This window comes from Macadamia integrifolia, unplaced genomic scaffold (genome assembly GCF_013358625.1).
Source record: "Macadamia integrifolia cultivar HAES 741 unplaced genomic scaffold, SCU_Mint_v3 scaffold512, whole genome shotgun sequence".
NCBI lineage: Eukaryota > Viridiplantae > Streptophyta > Magnoliopsida > Proteales > Proteaceae > Macadamia > Macadamia integrifolia.
Window position 1 is genome coordinate 311,223 of NW_024870468.1, and position 19,667 is coordinate 330,889.

Consider the following 19,667-nt stretch of genomic DNA (forward strand, 5'->3'; position numbering starts at 1 on the left):
TATTTTTTATTATATGGTTTTTGTGTGTGTGTGTGTGTGTGTGTGTTTTTTTTTTTTTTCTAACTACATATAGTTCTGAAACTAATTGAATACACATGTTGACATGCTAATTGATAGTAGGTTCATATAGTGTAGATTCATGTGGATGTGTTGTTATTTTTTTGTTTTTTATAACTACATATAGTTATGGAACAAATTGATTACACAAGTTTATGAACTGTTGTATGAAATGAATTATAGCATATTATCTAAAGATCAATTTATTTATTTTTAGATGAAAAATTTTTCTACATGTGATGCTTGTGGTGCCGAATGCATTACTCTTACATCACATACTGTTCATCATCCGGGAAGAAAATTCTATAAATGTCGCTCCCACACATCTTTCTTTATGTGGGTGGACCACTACAAGATGTGTGAATGTGGAGCTGGATAGTGCAAAGTTCAAAGATGTAATAATGGACCAAATAAAGGAAGGGACTTCTGGTGTTGCCCACTTTCCACCTCGGTATAATTATCATATAAACTATTTATATAGATTAATTAAATTCCTTTTGTTTAGACATTAAATAGATTTAAATATCTAATGTTTGTATTGTGATCAATTGATTTAGTTTAAAAATCAAGGATGTGAAAAGTTTGAGTTGATTGAGGATGAAGAATCTTCTTCATTGAACCATTCAGGAGGGCTACGGGTAGGGGTGTCAATTAGTGGCCCGACCCGACTAAATCGACCGGGACCGACCGTTTATAGACCGGCCCCACCCGGACCATTTATTAAACGTGTCGGGCTTGAGCCCGGCCCGTTTATAAATGGTCGGTCTCGGTTTTGCTACCTGGACCGTCGGGCGCCCGACCGAGACCGACCGACTAATGCCCGACCGAGACCGGCCTATTGTGCACCGACTTGGCCCGACCCTTTAATGATTGTAAAATACCTATTTTACCTCCCAAATTAAAGAATAAAAAGTAAAAAGTAAAGACATGTTCACATTTTAAATAATGGTTATATTTAGTATCATTTATTGATTTATTGTCATTTTTTTGGGCTTGCATGAGTGGGCCGGAATATTATAGCACATTTTAAAGAGGGCCCATTTAAAAACCGGTTAAAACCCGTTTAACATTAAACATGCCCGTAGCGCGGTTAAGGCCCGACTAAAGCCCGATTAAGGTAGCCCGATTATAGCCTGAGACCGACCGACCGAATATAAAGTGTATCATGCCCTAAAAAACTAAGCCCGATTAGTTAAATGGGCGGACACGGTATAGCCTTTGAAAGTCTTCAAGCCCAATTAAGCCCGACCGAAACCGAACCGGCCCGACCGGTTGACACCCCTAGCTACGGGCGTGTGTCAAGCTACAATGACACCTCCTACATCCACAGATTATCTACAGGGATATTTAAGAGGGAGAATTGAGGCATCCGAAGAACAAAGTAGGATAGTTACGAGTACATTGGAAGACGTACTTGATGCAGTAAAAAATCTTCGCATTCGTAAATAAAATTTTCTAGTAATGTAGTACATTGGAAGATGTACTTTAAGCTAGGTTTTTTAATTACGTATTATGGACTTCTTGTACTTAAGCTACATATGTATGTGTAAAGACCAAGTAATATGGACTTTTTTTTTTCAACACAGACGGTGCTGGGTAATTTAGCTATGTGGTATTTTTTTTTTCATTTAATAATAAGAAAAAAATATAAGGATTTTTTCCTCTAAGGGTTAGCAAAATTAATTCCTGATATAAAACTATAGAAAGTATTAGAAATAAGTGTATGGTTACAAAACAATAACATTGCATAGTTGTGTATAAAAGTGGGATAAGAATTACATTTTAAGGGCAACCAAATAGTTATTCATGGTGATTCTAGGTGTTTCCCACAAACATAATCATGGTAACAAACAATTATTCTAAGAAAATCAGCAGACAGAATCCAAAGTAACCAAACAGTTATTTTTTCAAGAATGCAACTCCAGAGAACCTTGTTTTATGGAGTGACATTCTTAAAATATACTCCCTCCAAAGACTCAAGGAATCAAACACGCCCTTAGATTTTAGAGATTAGACAACCGTTTCCCAAGTTTTTCATTATGCACTTAGCACTTACGAATTATGCAACATTGAATGGTTCGATCAGATCATGTTCAAGGTTAAGTTAGTTTCATCTCATAATGGAATATTTCCAACTGGAATCCATTGATGGTGAATGTTTGGCAACTACAGAGGCACCACAACGTGCTTCCAAAATGGGATTTACTCATGTACACCATTGCACCTTGAAGGGGATTTGTGCAAACTGTTGTAGATTTTTCTTTTACACCCAGACATACTAAGATGTGGGTACTTAATTGGGTATCATTCTTCCTCATTGACACTTGTACATCTTCAATTTCCTACATTGCCGAATTGATCACTGTTACTAATGCTGTAGGAAATGATCTTGACAACTCTAGGTTTCTTTCAACGCCCTTTAGTGAAACTCTTTCCTTGCCCCCCATGTATTCTATCCCCTCTCCCTTCTAGCTAATGCAATGGGTGTTTGTTTTTCCATACATTACAAATTGATCCATAAACTTACAGCTATGTTAGGTATGTATTCTCGAAATAGATTCTGGGTTTAGGATGCATTCTGAAGTAAAAAGATAGAGAAGAACTGGGTTTCAGAATGCACTCCTAACCTAGAATTTATTTCAAGAGTACGTACCAAACAAAGCCCTAGTTTTTGTGGATCATTGACAAGAGAAGTTGTTGCGTCGTGACGTTTTTTATTTATTTATTTTGAGTTTTATTCTTTCAAAGTTTCATTAGGTGAGTTATTTGAGATGTCCTACCCTAAGAAAGATGAAGTGGAAGTGATTTACATTAGGTAGCCCAAACCGTTGGGATAATGCAGCTAGGTAGGTTAAATCAAGAACTCCCTTCTACTACCAGCAATGGTAGTAGTGATAGTCGCTTATAAAAGAAAGTATATTAGATCTAAAGTGTGAACTTACATAGCTAAGAAGGTCTTCATTGTGCTCCAATTGATAAAAAGCGCTGTTGTTCTTCCGACCGCTCACAATTTCTAAAAGCAAGACACCAAAACTAAAGACATCAGACTTGACTGAGAAGAACCCATGCCTTGCATACTCTGGAGCCATATATCCACTGCATTTCCATCTCAACACAGTTAGTTGGTAGATTTGTTAACAAACAAACTAAATTAACTAGAAAACTAAGTAAAATGCAATGTAACAAAGCTTAATGCCTATTCAAAAATCTGGTTCTTTTAGTAGGGTTTTTTTTTTTTTTTTTTGATGGAATTCATTTAGTCTTTTTCACCTGCATCTAGAATAACTGAAGAATGTTTTGTCTATTTCTAGGATATTTAGAAAATTCTAGAACGATAGATAAGATCAATATGTTCATGGAATGTTCACATACTATGTTCCGACAATTCTGTTGGTATTCTGAGCTTGGTCGACTACAAAAAGCCTTGCCGTGCCAAAATCTGAAATTTTTGGGTTCATCTCCTTGTCTAACAAAACATTGCTTGCTTTGAGATCTCGGTGTATAATCCTAAGTCGAGAACCTTCATGAAGATAGAGAAGCCCTCGAGCAATCCCTCTTATAATTTTGTGACGCATTTCCCAGTCCAATTGTGCACGTTTGATTGGATCTACATGTTCACACATAAAATGTTCAAATTAGGATTTAGGTATTAGTTAGTAATCATCATCATAGCAATTCCATATGCAATTTCCAAATAAAAGTAATTAAGTAGATCTCATAGCTAAGTTTTATGCTTGAAATAAAGGATGCATAAATGTCTTTGAAATAGAGATCTCATATGTTCTCTATTGATTATTGCCTATAAAATCAAATGTACTCTTCTCCAACCATCGACTTCTTAATGGATTTCTACATTGCATCAAGAAAATAGACAATATTTTCTATTTTTCTCTAGCCAAGAATCTCAAAAATAAAAGTACATGCCATTGAAAAAGAATCGAAGATAGAGTCTTTTAACCAAATATGAAGTGATCGAGGCTTGTATTTGGCAAGAATTCATAGATCAGGAGTTTTTCCTCTCCTTGTATGCTGAAGCCGAGGAGCCGTACAAGATTCTTGTGCTGCAACTTGGCCACTAACACCACCTCATTCTTAAATTCTAGTTCACCTTGTCCAGAATCTCTAGAAAGCCTCTTCACAGCAACTTCTTCTCCATTCAAAAGCTTACCCTGTATGTATGCTATCTATATGAGAAGATACTAGGAAAATTGTGTACTTATATGAACTGATTTAAAACCACCTTTAAGAAATCAAAATGTAACTTTAAATTGTATATTTAAGAATATATTGTATACTTGCATCAGAGTTTTGTATCATTACCTTGTAGACGGGACCGAATCCACCTATTCCAATCTTGTTCAAATCAGAGAAGTTGGCTGTGGCAGCTTTTATTGTATCAAAGTCAAATTGTAAGGATTGCACCATGCTAATCTCAGCCAAACCTTAATGCACCCCCCACCCACCAAAAAAAAAAAATTAAACAAAATTGATCAATATTTTTTAAATACAAGTTCTTTGATGAAGACATGCTGCCAATCAAAAGAATATAATAAACGTTTTGTATGGGTCATTAATGTACGTTTTCCCCTAATAATTTGTTTTTCCCTACACAGCTCTTCTTGATTCCTCCCGCAATCAAAAGAATATAATGAAATTAATCCATTATCAATGTTTTTTCTGCACACAAAATTTTTGGATACATGGATACCTAAATAAAATGTAGAAGATAGAGAAGGATGTAAAGCATAGTTTCTCACCATCAATTTCACTCTTTGGCTTCCTCCTCATAAAAAAACGTATACATAGGACAGAAACAAGTATAACAGCCCCTATTGGAAAGATGACAGAAATAATGACAATAGTTGATGTATTTTTTCCTTTCCCTGCAAAAACCAAAATGTATATTTTCTTGTATGATTCATGTTCTTGAAAGTAGGTGTGTATGGTTTCTATCTTGCTTCTAATAGCAGAAACTTAGAAGTAATAAATAAAGCAAAAGGTCAATCAGTATTGATTAGAACTCCTAAAAGCCATACCTGATGGATTCGCTGGAGCAGCAGTTGATGATTCAAAGAAAGAGTGGTACTCAAACCTCAAATTACAGCTCGGCATGAGAACTCTCCCACCTTTCTGTGAATCAACGCTAGAATTTTGGACAAAGACCGTAGCATCAAGTAAGCAATTATAACAATCAGCCTGAGTTAGATCATCAGTACACTGCTCTAGAACATATATCGGCACAGAGCTGCCTGTAATATATGGAGCCTGAGCTGCATACTTGCGCGGAGAAGAGTTATAGGCAGCCTGTTTCGCAAGACCATTCATTGTATCTACCAAAGTCGATATAGATTGAATTGAGTTGGACGCCTTATTGAGATTCCACAGATACCATAACGGTTGATATTGCAGAGTCGAGGAGATGTTCTGATTTGAGTAGCGTAACATGCATAAATCATACCATATAATTGCGGCTTCGTCATTCGGACAATATTGTGTAATATTTCCGCAAGCAAACTCAATGCACAGACCACATTCTTCTGTGGTAATATCGCCTCTGCACATAAAGAGACCATAGACAGTATCGGAATTCTGACCAATTGCTGTACTGTTAAATCCGTTACTGTTAATGTTGTTAGCATTAACGGATAAAGTAGAGAATAGAATTTGGAGGTTGGCTTGGTATGTGCTGCCAATAGTGTAATTAACCGTCGAGTCGCAGGAGTTTGTAACAAAGATTGGTTGTGCAATGCTTTGGCTCAACGACCAGAGCATACTGGAAGAAAAAAGGAAGAGCAATCCAGTACTGTAATCCATTACTTGGTGCCTGCTGCTGCTGCTGCTGCTGTAATTTCTCTCTGATTTGTATAGATATGTATCATCTCTGTCTGCATTTGTGAAGGTTTCATTAAGTACTTCGAAATTGGTTAATATTGTTGAAGTCTTTCCCTCCCCCACTATTCATTTTCCAATGAGGAATTAGTCTTTCAGACGTCTTGTGGAAGATTTTAGTTGCGTATTCCAGGAAATCGTCTGCCAGTCTTGAGGACGAAACCATTGACCTTATTATTGAAAGGAAAATGACTAATTGATCATTAGAAAATGAAGAAATAAATAAGGGAATGGAAGATATAGGTTGTAAGACAGAGAGAAGAAATGAATTGTTGATTCCTTGTCATCCAAAAGAATCTCCAAGAATATTAATTCTCCATTGTTCCACAACTCCCCCAGTCAAGCCACCACTCAGAAAAATCAAAGGGTGAATGTTAAAAACGTAGCATGCATTTTAAATTAAAAGAATGATTCAACCATCCACTCAGAAAAGTCGAAAGTGGTGTGCTTTGCACTAAGAAAAATCGATTATAATGGAGCCGGATTGAAATTGACACTCCTAGGTGTTTATGGTCTTAAATCGTCCAATGCAAAGAGCATTCACACGGACAACCCGAGTGGGTCGGGCAAACAAATGTAATTCTGTTTTGTGTTTTGTGTGTGTGTTTTTTTTTTAATAAAAATAAGAACGCTACCTAATCTCGTGGTTAATAGAAAATAAATGCGAAAACGATTCATGGAGATTGATGAGTATGCACGATAAATACTAAACATGTTTTAGCCATACCTAAATCCATGGCTGAAGAATAACAACTCCTCAAATCTCTTTTCGTATGCTCCTTGTACAACACGATCAATGTTGATCAGGTTTATCCTCTTTCCCTTTTGCTTTTGGTCACCCATTTTAGTGAATTCTTAAAAATGGAAACACTTCCTTGTAACATGAACTTTGTAACCAAATATATCTTGCAACACCATGAAAGAAACCTTTAAGGATCATTATAATATGCAACCGATCCAATATCAACCAATAAAATATTTGAATTTAACTCATTGTTTCCATTCAAGGAACCAAAATGGGATCCACCTATCATCCATTATTGAAAATTCATAATCAAAATACATTGAATTAGCTCATGACTCAGACTAGTAAGCTCTCTATGTGGCCAATCAAGTGGGAGAGGCGTTGACAACATGTCAGAAATCATACCAGCATAACTTAGTGTGGGTTGTGGTTTCTTTAACAAAAAATTATAGATTAGATTTTGTTTGATCAGGAAAATTTTGATTTCAGGTTTCAACCAATTATCACACGTCATGAAACAGATTATGTGGCAGTCTGGTAGGTTGTATTAAAAAAATTGCCACCCCCTATAACAATGTCAAAATATCATGTTGTGTGGTTAGCTTTCATAGGGGCTTTGACCAATTGAAGGATTCTAAATTTTAAATTTTACTGATTAACATGAGTCACGATCATCTCAGCCAAGTCATTCTTTTCTTATGTAAAATAGTGCACAGTATGTGAGAAATTTACTTTATCTTAAGCACTCAAATATAACAGAAATCAAGTCTCACAATCGAATTTAACAACAAACAGTTCTATTTCACAACAATTTGCAGGTCCTTACCACATTGAAGTTATGTCATGGTCCACCATAATAAATCCATGGCCAGCATAAAAAAAAATTCAAGCAACACATCTATTGTTATAAATAAAATAAAATAATTCTATTGTATTGCCATTCAACACTCATGATAATGAGTTTAGAACAATCCTGTCAAGAGAATGAAATGCTCCCTTGTATGATCAGTCTACTAATTTTAAAGGTATCCCATCCTAGAGAGACTCGTGTACAGACAAAAGACACTCAAAAAACTCATTTCAAATACAAGGATCAAAAGATTTTTGGGAGCTAATAATACCTTGCACCAGTTTTCTGTCAAGTAATGGTTTAAAATATATATATATATATATATATATAGTTACAAAATGATTCCCTATTGTGACTGAAAAAAAAAATGATACAAGAAATAATATCAAATAATAAAATCATATAATATGCTAATGACTCAAGAAGTAAAACCATAAATAATTATGATTTAATGGTTCTATTATGAACCAACCAGTTAAACCTTAGGACCCCACCTTGAAAAGATGTACATAATGCTGAATTTTTCCTTCGTTATTTATTTATTTATTAAAAAGACGTACGTAATGCTTGCCAATTGAAATCAATAAAAAAAAATGAAAAATAAAATTGTACGGTTTCTCCAAAAGAGAAATAGAGTCAGTAAAACTAATATATATATATATATATATATATTTTTTTTTTAACATTCATCATTACCTTTAAAGGTAATCATGACTTTCTTTTGTAGTGGTTTTGAAAACCACCAGACCGTCAATGGAAAAAAAAAATTAGAAGCCTGCCATCGAGAATACGACTTTGCAGCGGCAGACGCTGGTTGCATCGTCATCCACCTATTTGGCAAAGGGTCATTGGCAACAATAATATTGATCTCTGATTACTAGAAAATCAAACTAGTGCCAGATTAGATGAATGTAGGTTCAATCGCCACTAGCAAGGATTCGTGGATCTTTATTCGATCCCAAAACATTCCTTCAAAGAATGGTAAAATCCAGGCAATCAAAAGAACCTTATGTAAAACATCGGAAAGGACCGAGACATGTATTGAATCACCAAAATACAGGTTTAAAAAAAAAAAAAAAAAAATTGGGATGTTGGTTCTCGGCAATTTAACAAGTGGCTTTGAACCCAATAAATCAAGACGAAGGTTTTTTTTTTTAATTAAATTACTGATCAGATGGCGAGTAACATAAGAGAATTTGAATCCATAGTCATCTCTCATTTTAGAAAAGGAACATAATTTTTTTTTCTTCTTTAATTAGAAAAAAAAAGAAGCAACAATTATATATTACAGAGACTTGATAAAATTGCAGCCCATTGATCCACCATGATAGGTTTTGATACCATTGATAAAAAACAAATACAAAACGATTCATAGAGATCAATGAGCATGTACGATAAACACTACAAAAACATGTTTTAGACATACCTGAATCTATGCCTGACGAATAACAACTCCTCAAATCTCTTCTCGTATGTTTCTTGTACAACACGATCAATGTTGGTCTGGTCTACCCTCTTTCCTTTTTACTTTTGGTCATTAGCGAATGATAACTATACATAGGGGTGAGGGTAGGGACCAACCTTATAAGGAAATTGGAGTTTCCTCCCCATTAAAGAAACAATACCTTAGGTCCACACATAATAATATATATTTCATGCGATTAAGGTGTGTTAATAAAATCTAATATCTCCATAGAGATCACTTACCAGATCCTTTCTACTTACTCCATCTATAGTTAACATCATTAAATCGGTTTTTGAAAACAAACTTTGGACTATGCTACCTCATCTAATTGAAAATCTTGCAATGGCCTCCACAGCTAGGTAGCTTTTCAGCTTTGCTGTTTCCATTATTTTTCTATTCGTAGAAACTACTGCTTTCAAATTGTATATTATTCCGCAACAGTGAACAGAGCAACACTTTCACGAAAAAAAAAAACAACTCTTCCCTATTCTGTAACAGGGTGAGGCCCTCTCTCTTTCTTCTTCTCGTGGTCCTGAATGGAAAATCTTCTTCTCTTGAATCGAATCTCGAGTTCACTCCTGTAAAAAGCAGGCTTAGAACCATTGCAAAGGAGTTGCAGCGTATATGATCTTTAATGATGATGGTGCCAAACAAGCACAAGCATAAGGGGATGTTGATCGTCATCCTTCTCGGATAGACTTGCCTCACGACATTCTGATGCTCATCCTTCATATGCTAAATTTTCTTGATCTGTTATAGATTTCAGAGATTAGACAACCGTTTCCCAAGTTTGTCTCCTCCTTTGTCAGTGAAGAGAAGATAATTATATTCTGAGCTTCGCGGTCAACCGTAGCTTAGGATTAGAGACCACCATTATCTATCCCTATAATCATCATATTCCTCATGCCTTTTTGAGTACGTTAAGATAAGGGATAACTACAATCTCTTTGACGCCCAACATCAAAGTTTTCTATTTGGGTGATGCAGGAGAGTATTGGCGTGGACGCAAGATCAATTTCTGCCATAAATGTTCTTTCTGCATTTAAGGCAAACCATGATATTTTGATGCTGCCAAGAAGAAGGCTACAGAGCATACTCTGTTTTATTTTTTGTTTGGGCACAGGCAATGATCTTATTACAGGTAATCAAAGTTTAGAACTTTTTCTGTACTGACTATCTAGTTTATATTAGAATTTCTAATCATATACATATGAAACAATATGTCTAAGAGTCAAAAGTCTAATTTATATGTAAGAATTATATTCTCATTTCATGCCATTGAATATAATAATTATATTAAAAACAATCAGGCTCTAATAACTAGTGATTTCATCCTTTCTTTTTATGAACTACTCTCCCACTATATCTCACCGAGGGTGCATCTCAGTAATAGATGCCTCATTGGTAGATGGAACTTGCTCTGTTACCCATGAATCATTCTTTGAGATAGATTTGTCTTCCTCCCCTCTGTTACAAACATAAAAGGCAGGTGGTGATGATGGTATTGGGGGGATGATGGATGAGCTATTGAACATGAGATCAACTGATGCCATGGTGGGTCTGTCAGCAACATTTTCTTGAACACATAGCAGTCCAACATGAATGCATCGCGTCATTTCACTTATCGAACAATTTTCTCTCAAAGTCGTATCTATCAACTCCACAGCCCTGTCTTCTTTCCAATTTCTCCATATCTGCAAGCATTCATCAACATATGCATATGAAATCATAGTTTTTTCGTTATGTACTTAGAGGTTTTAGTACTTATGAATTGTGCAATATTGCAATGGTTCGATCAGATCATGTTCAATTTTAAGTTAGTTTCATCTCATAATGAAATATTTCCAACTGGAACCCATCGATGGTGAAATGTTTGGCAACTAAAGAGGCACCACAACGAGCTTCCGAAATGGAATTTACTCATGCACACCATTGCACCTTTAAGGGGATTTGTGCAACTGTTGTAGATTTTAATTTTACACCCAGACATACTAAGCTATGGGTACTTGGGTATCATACTTCATCATTGACACTTGTACATCTACTGATACTCTTTCCTTGCCTCCTTATATTCTATCCCCTCTCCCTTCAAGCTAATGCAATGGGTGTTTCTTTTTCATACATTACATATTGATTGACATATCTTACAGCTATGTTCGGTATGTATTCTTGAAATAGATTATGGGTTTAGGATGCAATCTGAAGTGAAAAGACAGAGAAGAACTAGGTTTCAGCATGCACTCTGGACCTAGAATTTATTTCAAGAGTACATACCACACATAGCCCTAGTTTTGGTGGATCATTGATAAGAGAAGTTGTTGCTTCGTGATGTCTTTTATTTATTTATTTTGAGTTTTATTCTTTCAAAGTTTCATTAGGTGAGTTGTTTGAGAAGTCCTACCCTAAGAAAGATGAAGTGTAAGTGATTTATATTAGGTAGCTCAAACCGTTGGGGTAATGCAGCTAGGTAGTTTAAATCAAGAATTCCCTTCAACTACTAGCAATAGTAGTAGTGGTAGTTGCTTATAAAAGAAAGTATATTAGATCTAAAGTATGAACTTACATAGCTAAGAAGGTCCTCATTGTGCTCCAATTGATAAAAGCTGTTGTTCTTCCGACCGCTCATAATTTCTAAAAGTAAAACACCAAAACTAAAGACATCTGACTTGACTGAGAAGAACCCATGCCTTGCATACTCTGGAGCCATATATCCACTGCATTCCATCTCAACACAGTTAGTTATAATAGTACGTAGATTTTTTTTCCCTATGTTTTCAGTTCATATTCAATGAATTATATATTTAAAAATTTGGACAAACAAACTATATTATCATATTAAGTAGAAAACTAAGTAAAATGCAATATAAAAATGCTTAATTCCTATTCAAAAATATGGTTCTTTTTTTTTTTTGATGAAATTATTCTAGTCTTGTTCACCTCCATCTACAATAACTGAAGAATGTCTTGTCTACTTCTTGGACATTTAGAAAATTCTAGAATGATAGATAAGATCAATAGGTTCATGGAATGTTCACATACTATGTTCCGACAACCCTGTTGGTATTCTGAGCTTGGTCGACTACAAAAAGCCTTGCCATGCCAAAATCTGAAATTTTTGGGTTCATCTCCTTATCTAACAAAACATTGCCTGCTTTGAGATCTCGATGTATAATCCTAAGTCGAGAATCTTCATGAAGATAGAGAAGCCCTCGAGCAATCCCTTTAATAATTTTGTGACGTATTTCCCAATCCAATTGTGCACGTTTGATTGGATCTACATGTTCACACATAAAATGTTCAAATCAGTATTCAGGTATTAAAGAGTAATCATTATCGTAACAATTAATATGCAATTTTCAAACAAAAAGAATTAACTGGATCACATAGCTAAGTTTTATGCTTTAAGTGATGTATGCAGAAATTTCTTTGAAATAGAAATCTCACATAGGTTCTTTATTGATTATCGTTTGTAAAATCAAAGGTACTCTTCTCAAGCAAGAAACGTCTTAATGGGTTTCTACATTGCATCAGAAAAATAGACAATATTTTCTATTTTTCTTTAGCCAAGAATCTAAAAAAATAGAAAGACATGCAATTGAAAGAGAAGCCAAGACAGAGTCTTCCAACCAAATATGAAGTGATCGAGGCTTGTATTTGGTAAGAATTCATAGATTAGGAGCTTTTCTTCTCCTTGTAAACTGAAGCCGAGGAGCCGAACAAGATTCCTATGCTGCAACTTGGCCAATAACACCACCTCATTCTTAAATTCTAGTTCACCTTGTCCAGAATTTCTAGAAAGCCTCTTCACAGCAACTTCTTCTCCATTCAAAAGCTTACCCTGTATGCTATATTTATTAGAGGATACTAGCAAAAGTGTGTACTTATATGGTCTGATTTAAAACCACCTTCAAGAAATCAAAACGGAACTTTAAACTGTACATGTAAGAATATGTTGTAAACCTGCATCATATGTTTAGTATCATTACCTTGTAGACGGGACCGAATCCACCCGTTCCAAGCTTGTTCAAATCAGAGAAATTGGCTGTGGCAGCTCTTATTGTATCAAAATCGAATTGTAAGGATTGCACCAAGCTAATCTCAGCCAAACCTTAATGCACCCCCGAAAAAAAAATAAATAAATAAAATCAATCAATATTTGCCAAATAAAATTTCTTTGATGAAAACATGCTGAAAATTTTGTGCAGTGAACATAGGTAGTGAAAGCTTTATCTTTCCATTGAGCCAAACTGATTCTCTAGGGAGTGCAATTTTTTTATGCCAAAGGATTTTCAATGGGTCATTAATGTATATTTTCCCCTAATAGTTTGTTTTTCCCTACACAGCTCCTCTTGATTCCTCCCACAATCAAAAGAATATAATGAAAATGAAATTAATCTATTATCAATGTTTTCTTCTGCATACAAAATTTTTGGATACAAGGATACCTGAAGATAGAGAAGGATTTAAAGTATAGATTCTCACCATCAATTTCACTCTTTGGCTTCCTCCTCATAAAAAAATGTTTATATAGGACAGAAACAAGAATAACTGCTGCTATTGGCAGGACGACAGAAATAATGATAATAGTTGATGAAATTTTTCCTTTCCCTGCAAAAAGCAAAATGTATGTTTTCATGTATGATTCGTGTTCTTGAAATTGACATTGAGGAATGTTAATTTATTACTATTCCAAATAACTTTGTAGCTTTATAGCAGTGGATTTCAAAAGGATTCAAGGATACATGCATACATCAAGTGGAAAGTCTTAAAAGTCAGAAGTAATAAGTTTAACGAAGATTTTGGAGATACAGAACTAGGCACATATTCATACAATCACAGCTGATCAGTTCTGTTAACCTGATACAACACTGAGGGGGAGGGGGTACTGTAGTGGATAAAATATCATTTAGTCAAGGCATTTGGAAGCTCAGCTCAGATTTCCTGTAATACTAATCACGAAGAGGAAGGCATCATGCCAAAGAATATGAGTCATTACATAATTGTGCATCACTAAGACACTGCTGTGGTCCGTAGATATCACCATGAGCCACCTATGAGGTTGGTTAGAAACGCCTTTATAAATCATAATCACAACCAATACCCTTGGTTGCTGAAACGGTTGGAGCCATACTTACCTTGTAAAACAACCAAGGTTCAAGTATTGGTATTGGCTTTAGCACACCACATGGAAAACCTCCTCGAAGAGGTATTCTAAAATACCTATGGTAGTAATAATAAGATGGACAGGATCAGGGTGGGGGTCGTTCTTTGGAGTCTCGTATTGATGTTGTTGATGGTTGCCCAAGTAGAGGGTAGCAAGTAGATGGTAGTAGTCGACCTATGCGAGTGTGGTTGATGGGTGCCCAAGCAAAGGGTAGAAGTCGATCTATGTGAGTGTGGTTGGGAGACAATCCTTCACTACCATTGGCGAAGGTGGTTTGCCTGACATAGATGAATTGCCAGAGCCTATCCATGTTGCGGATGTTACAAGAATCGTTATTGCACACGAAGTTTACGAGGAACGGCTGGAACAATTCCGATTTGCATTGATAGGCAAAACTAATTTTCGGTTTGTTTTGTTTCAATGGATGATATCAGGAAGGAGGCGAGTGAATCTTGGAATTTAAAGGGGTGATCTGCTTTGGTGCCGATGGGAAAAGGCTTCATACTTTTCCAGTTTGAAAAGGAGGTGGACATGTCCATGATTTGGAGGAGAAAGCAAATAAAAGTGGGGACTCAATTGATCCGATTTCAAAGATGGAGGAAAGATTTCAGTATTCTCGAGAAGCATATCCCAACAAAGCTTATGTGGATAAGTATTGACATGGAAAAATTCTGCTGACAATTGCGAAGGTAGCTGGTAGACCTGTGGCGTTAGAAAAGCGGACGAGAAGCATGTCTGTGGGAAGTTTTGCTCGGGTGCTGGTAGAGATGCTGATTGGAGGTAAAAGGGTAGAAGAGGTGCAGGTAGAGAGGAAGGAGTCTGTTTTGACTAATAATTTCAGTTCTATACAGTTTATTGTGTATGAAGAGGGGCTGGTGCAACGTGAGTATTGCAAACAAATAGGTCATTCGGTGGGTGTCTGCATGGATAAGAGAGCTGTAGAATTTGGCCATTGAGCACGATGGCGATAGTACATGCTCATGGTGATAAAAGTTAGGGAGATCTTTTCTTTGCCCTTCAGTCTTGGCATAGGACTCAATCAAAGAGGGGTATTCTATAGACACTTAATTTTGTCACCTACCCTGACAGTGATGACATACGGGGAACGATCGAGGTTCGTGCTTCACATCGGAAGAAAATCTAAGCCTTTGGTGACGATTCAGATAACGGCAGTGGCGGCAGAATTGGGTGACCATGAGGAAGAGAGCCAAGAGCGGCCAACTGGTGGGGAGGATGCGACAAATTTGGTACGTTCTGATCCTTTCTTAGCAAGAGAGGATTCTCCCACCAATCATGGAAGGCCAGATGCATGCAATAATGTAGTGGATTCTCCTAAGAGTCTTGAGGGGAGGGTGGGTGGTGCGCTTGAGGTTGTTTTGCCCTTGAATCAAGGGATTGACACGCCTATTTTGGAAAGTGTAGCTGATAGTGGTAACTCAAAATCTGATGAGCAAGAAGCTTTTCCAGAGTGGGAAAGTCATTCATTCCAATATTAGCTTGGCATCACAGTTGGCCAATCTAATGTTTTCATCCACTAGGGGGTGGTATGGGGATAAAGATTGACATCCAGAAGGCCTATGACTCTATTTCCTATGAGTTCATTTTTAAGGTTATGCATAAGTTCGGTTTTTCTCAGAAGTGGATCAACTGGATTAAGCAAATCCTTTCTTGCTTCTTAGTGCTTGTTAATGAGAGCCTTGTTGGCCATTTTGGGGTTGAGAGAGGCTTGCGCCAAGGGGATCCAGTGTCCCCCATTTTTTTTGTTGTTGCAAAGAGGTTTTGTGTAGAGGAATCAGTAGTCTGGTGTACGGGGAAAAAAAAATTAATTCTTTGCAAGGTCCTAGAGGGGCTTTAGTTCCAGTGCATCTCCTCTTTGCTGATGATATATTCATATTCATGAATGCCTCAATGCATTATGTTAGGAATCTGAATGCTTTTTTGTCTAAATATCAGGAGTTCTCGGGGAAAGGGTGAATTTGGAAAAGAGTAAGTTGTTCATGGGGAAAATTCCGCCTTACAGGAAGCAGTGTATTTCTGATATTCTTGGTATCCCACTATGTAGCTTTCCAACAAAATATCTCGGTGTGAATATTTTTAAAGGCAGGGTCAAGAAGCAGTCTCTAATGGCTGTGGTGGACAAGGTCAAACAACGCATGTCTGGGTTGAAAGGGAAACTGTTATTTATGGCTGGCAGAGTGCAACTTGTCAGATCAGTCATTGTAGGTATGCTTTTACATAGTTTTTGGGTCCATTGGTGGTCATTCATGCTTCTTTCTAAATTGAAAAAGTGGATGATGAATTTTATATGGACAGGAGATGTAGATAGCTCAAAGGCAGTACGTTCAAATGGGAGACGGTTTGCTCTCCTAGGGAGGAAGGTGGGCTTGGGATTCGTCGGCTTAGAGACATTAACAAAGCTTTCCTGTGTAAACATGTTTGGAATATAAAGAATGGAACTTCTTCAATGAGTTTTTTTTTTAGGGCTAGATTCCTAAGTAATGGAAGGTTGAAACAGTGCTATAAATCATCTTCTGTTTGACCTGGAATTAAGAAAATATGGGACTTTATTCATAGCAAAGAAAAATGGATAGTGGGAAATGGAAAGTCTATAAATTTTTGGAGTGACAAATGGTTGGGTGACCAGCCTTTAGAGGAGGTGTGCCATTTAGATGGGAATATGTTGGCAAATTCAAGACTAATTGTGGCTGATTTTATTCGGAATTTTTCTTGGCAATTTCCTGAAGTTAACTCTGTGTTTCTTAGTAATGTTTTCAATGACGCTACTGTTGTTCATATTCCACAATACAACATTGAAGATCGATGTGTTTTAAGTGGTTCAATTTCAAGGCAATTTAGTACCTCTTCGGCTTAGAATGAAATAAGGAAGCACAATCCAAAGGTTCCATGGAAAAAGCTTGTATTGGGAAGCAAGTTACTTCGGACCCTATTTTGTCTTTTTTGAGTTGAGTTCATCTCTTGTATTATATCTTTTCCTCTTTTAATAAAATTTTGAATCTTCGTGGGAAAAAAAAATCCCCATTATTTTATTTATAATTAACGCTTGACTTTACTTTACAGTTGTATCCTAAATTCTTAATTCCCAAACCTAAAAATAGACTCTTATTCCATTAAAAAAAAAAAAAGACTTAGAGTTTATCTATTAGCACGATAATCGGTTCAGCTCCTGGACACACCTTTTTTTTTTTTTTTTTCCCCCTTATTAAAAACAATCACGTAATTGGTGAGGGAATCGGATGAGGAATATTTCCTTACTTCTTCCCAAACCAAAACCGAGGCGGTTCTGCAAGTCGAAACGGAGGTTATAATGGCCGATCCTGGCAGCCGCTGCAACGGGGTGTGGCCAATACAGGTTGGTGCAAGACACCCTCGACCCTGGTGGAACCGAAGTCGGCCAAGAATTGGGTGCAACTCCAAAATCGATGATGTACAGCGGCTGTTGCCGGCTGCCATCAACTCCCAAAAACTTAACGAAGGTCGAATATACTCCGGGAAACAAAAATCCCATTGTCAAATCGTCCAAGAATTTAACTGCAAGAATAAAATAGGAAGAGAAGCTCACATGTTCCATGAAAAATCGTGGCAAAACATGAATCATAAGCTAGTTCATAAGGCCACTATGATTAAAAATTGAGAAATCCTAATATTTTTCTGTTTCATTTGCTACTGAAATGATCCTTCAATATCAAGTTGTTCTCTTTAAAAGGTGGTTGGATGTGTGGTTCCTATCTTGCTTCTAATAGAAGAAACTTGGAAATGAAATAAAACAGAACATAAATCAGTATTGACTGGAACTCCTAAAAGCCATACCTGATGGATTTGCAGGAGGTGATGGAGCTGGTGGATTTGCAAGGGATGATAGAGCTGGTGGAGCAGCAGTTGATGATTCAAAAAAAGAGTAGTACTCAAACCTCAAATTACAGCTCGGCATGAGAACTCTCCCACCTTTCTGTGAATCAACGCTATAATATTGGACCAAGACCGTAGCATAAAGCAAGCAATTATAACAATCAGCCTGAGTTAGATCATCCGTACACTGCTCTAGAACATATATCGGCACAGAGCTGCCTGTAATATATGAAGCCTGAGCTGCATACTTGCGCAGAGAAGAGTTATAGGCAGCCTGTTTCGCAAGACCATTCATTGTATCTACCAAAGTTGACATAGATTGAATTGAGTTGGACGCCTTATTGACATTCCACAGATACCATGACGGTTGATATTGCAGAGTCGAGGAGATGTTCTGATTTGAGTAGCTTAACATGCATAAATCATACCATATGATTGCGGCTTCGTCATTTGGACAATATTGTGTAATATTTCCGCAAGCAAACTTAATGCACAGACCACATTCTTCTGTGGTAATATCGCCTCTGCACATAAAGAGACCATAGACAGTATCGGAATTCTGACCAATCGGTGTGCTGTTAAATCCGTTACTGTTGCTGTTGTTAGCATTAACGGATAGAGTAGAGAATAGAATTTGGAGGTTGGCTTGGTATATGCTGCCAGTAGTGTAATTAACCGTCGCGTTGCAGGAGTTTGCAACAAGGATTGGTTGTGCAATGCTTTGGCTCAACGACCAGAGGAGACTGGAAGAAAAAAGGAAGAGCAATCCAGTACTGTAATATTCCATCGCTTGGTGGCTGCTGCTGCTGGAATTTCTATCTGATTTGCATAAATATGTATCATCTGTGTCTGTATTTGTGGAGAAGGTTTATTTAAAGGCTTAGAGAACGGTTAGTATTGTCCAAGTCTTTCTTGCCCTCCCCACCATTCACTTTCCGATGAGGAGAAGCTTCATTGACCTTATTGGAGGGGATTTATGGATTGGAAGAGAAATTACTGTCTAATTGATCATTAGAAAATGAAGAAGATATTGTACCATTCATGCATTCTTTGATAACCGGTGGGTTACTTTGTTAGTGGGGGAAGTTTGAGTTCGAGCCAATAAAGAAAAAGTTCAACCAGCCACGGGGAAAATGGATAATCGGTTTGCTGTTTTCTAAAAGTAATAAACAATTTGAAAAAATATTAACATGTTACAAGTGAAAAGGAGCGGTAATATAGGCATTTAAAAACAACAAGGGATAAGGAGACGTAAAAATTTAAAAGCAAGAGACTATCAGAAAAAAATAAAAAAATAAAATAACATAATGTAAAAAGTTGTAGTGAATATAGGCTATGTGTAGGGGAGTGATAATAATTGCTCTTTTTTTTTTTTTTAAACCCAAGAAACTTCCATAAATCAAATCACCCCTAGGGCCCGTTTGATTACTTTTCTATCGTTTTTGTTTCAAGAAACGGCAGAAACATAAATTTCCGTTTCTATTTCTAGAAACGGAATTGAAGGTGTTTGATAAGTCATGTTTTTAGAAGTCGATAGTAACCAATGAAAGAGTGGCCACAAGTTGTTTCTAGAAACGGCGAAACAAGCAATTTGTTTCGTCTGGGTCGTTTCTTGAACCATAAATAAGTA

At 36.5% G+C, this 19,667-nt stretch overlaps 1 protein-coding gene across 1 annotated transcript; it reads right to left on the reverse strand.

The window, feature by feature from the left end:
• Positions 1-1,895: 1,895 nt before the first annotated feature.
• LOC122068984 (cysteine-rich receptor-like protein kinase 10) lies at positions 1,896-18,569 on the reverse strand. Its single transcript, XM_042632900.1, has 15 exons — positions 17,999-18,569; positions 17,444-17,719; positions 13,489-13,614; positions 12,993-13,114; positions 12,634-12,844; positions 12,046-12,280; positions 11,570-11,720; positions 10,378-10,700; positions 5,094-5,830; positions 4,815-4,940; positions 4,378-4,499; positions 4,016-4,226; positions 3,430-3,664; positions 3,000-3,153; positions 1,896-1,916 (listed from the first exon to the last, which is right to left on the reverse strand). Exons 1-15 carry the CDS (start codon positions 18,567-18,569, stop codon positions 1,896-1,898), a joined length of 3,621 nt encoding a protein of 1,206 aa, XP_042488834.1.
• Positions 18,570-19,667: the final 1,098 nt, after the last annotated feature.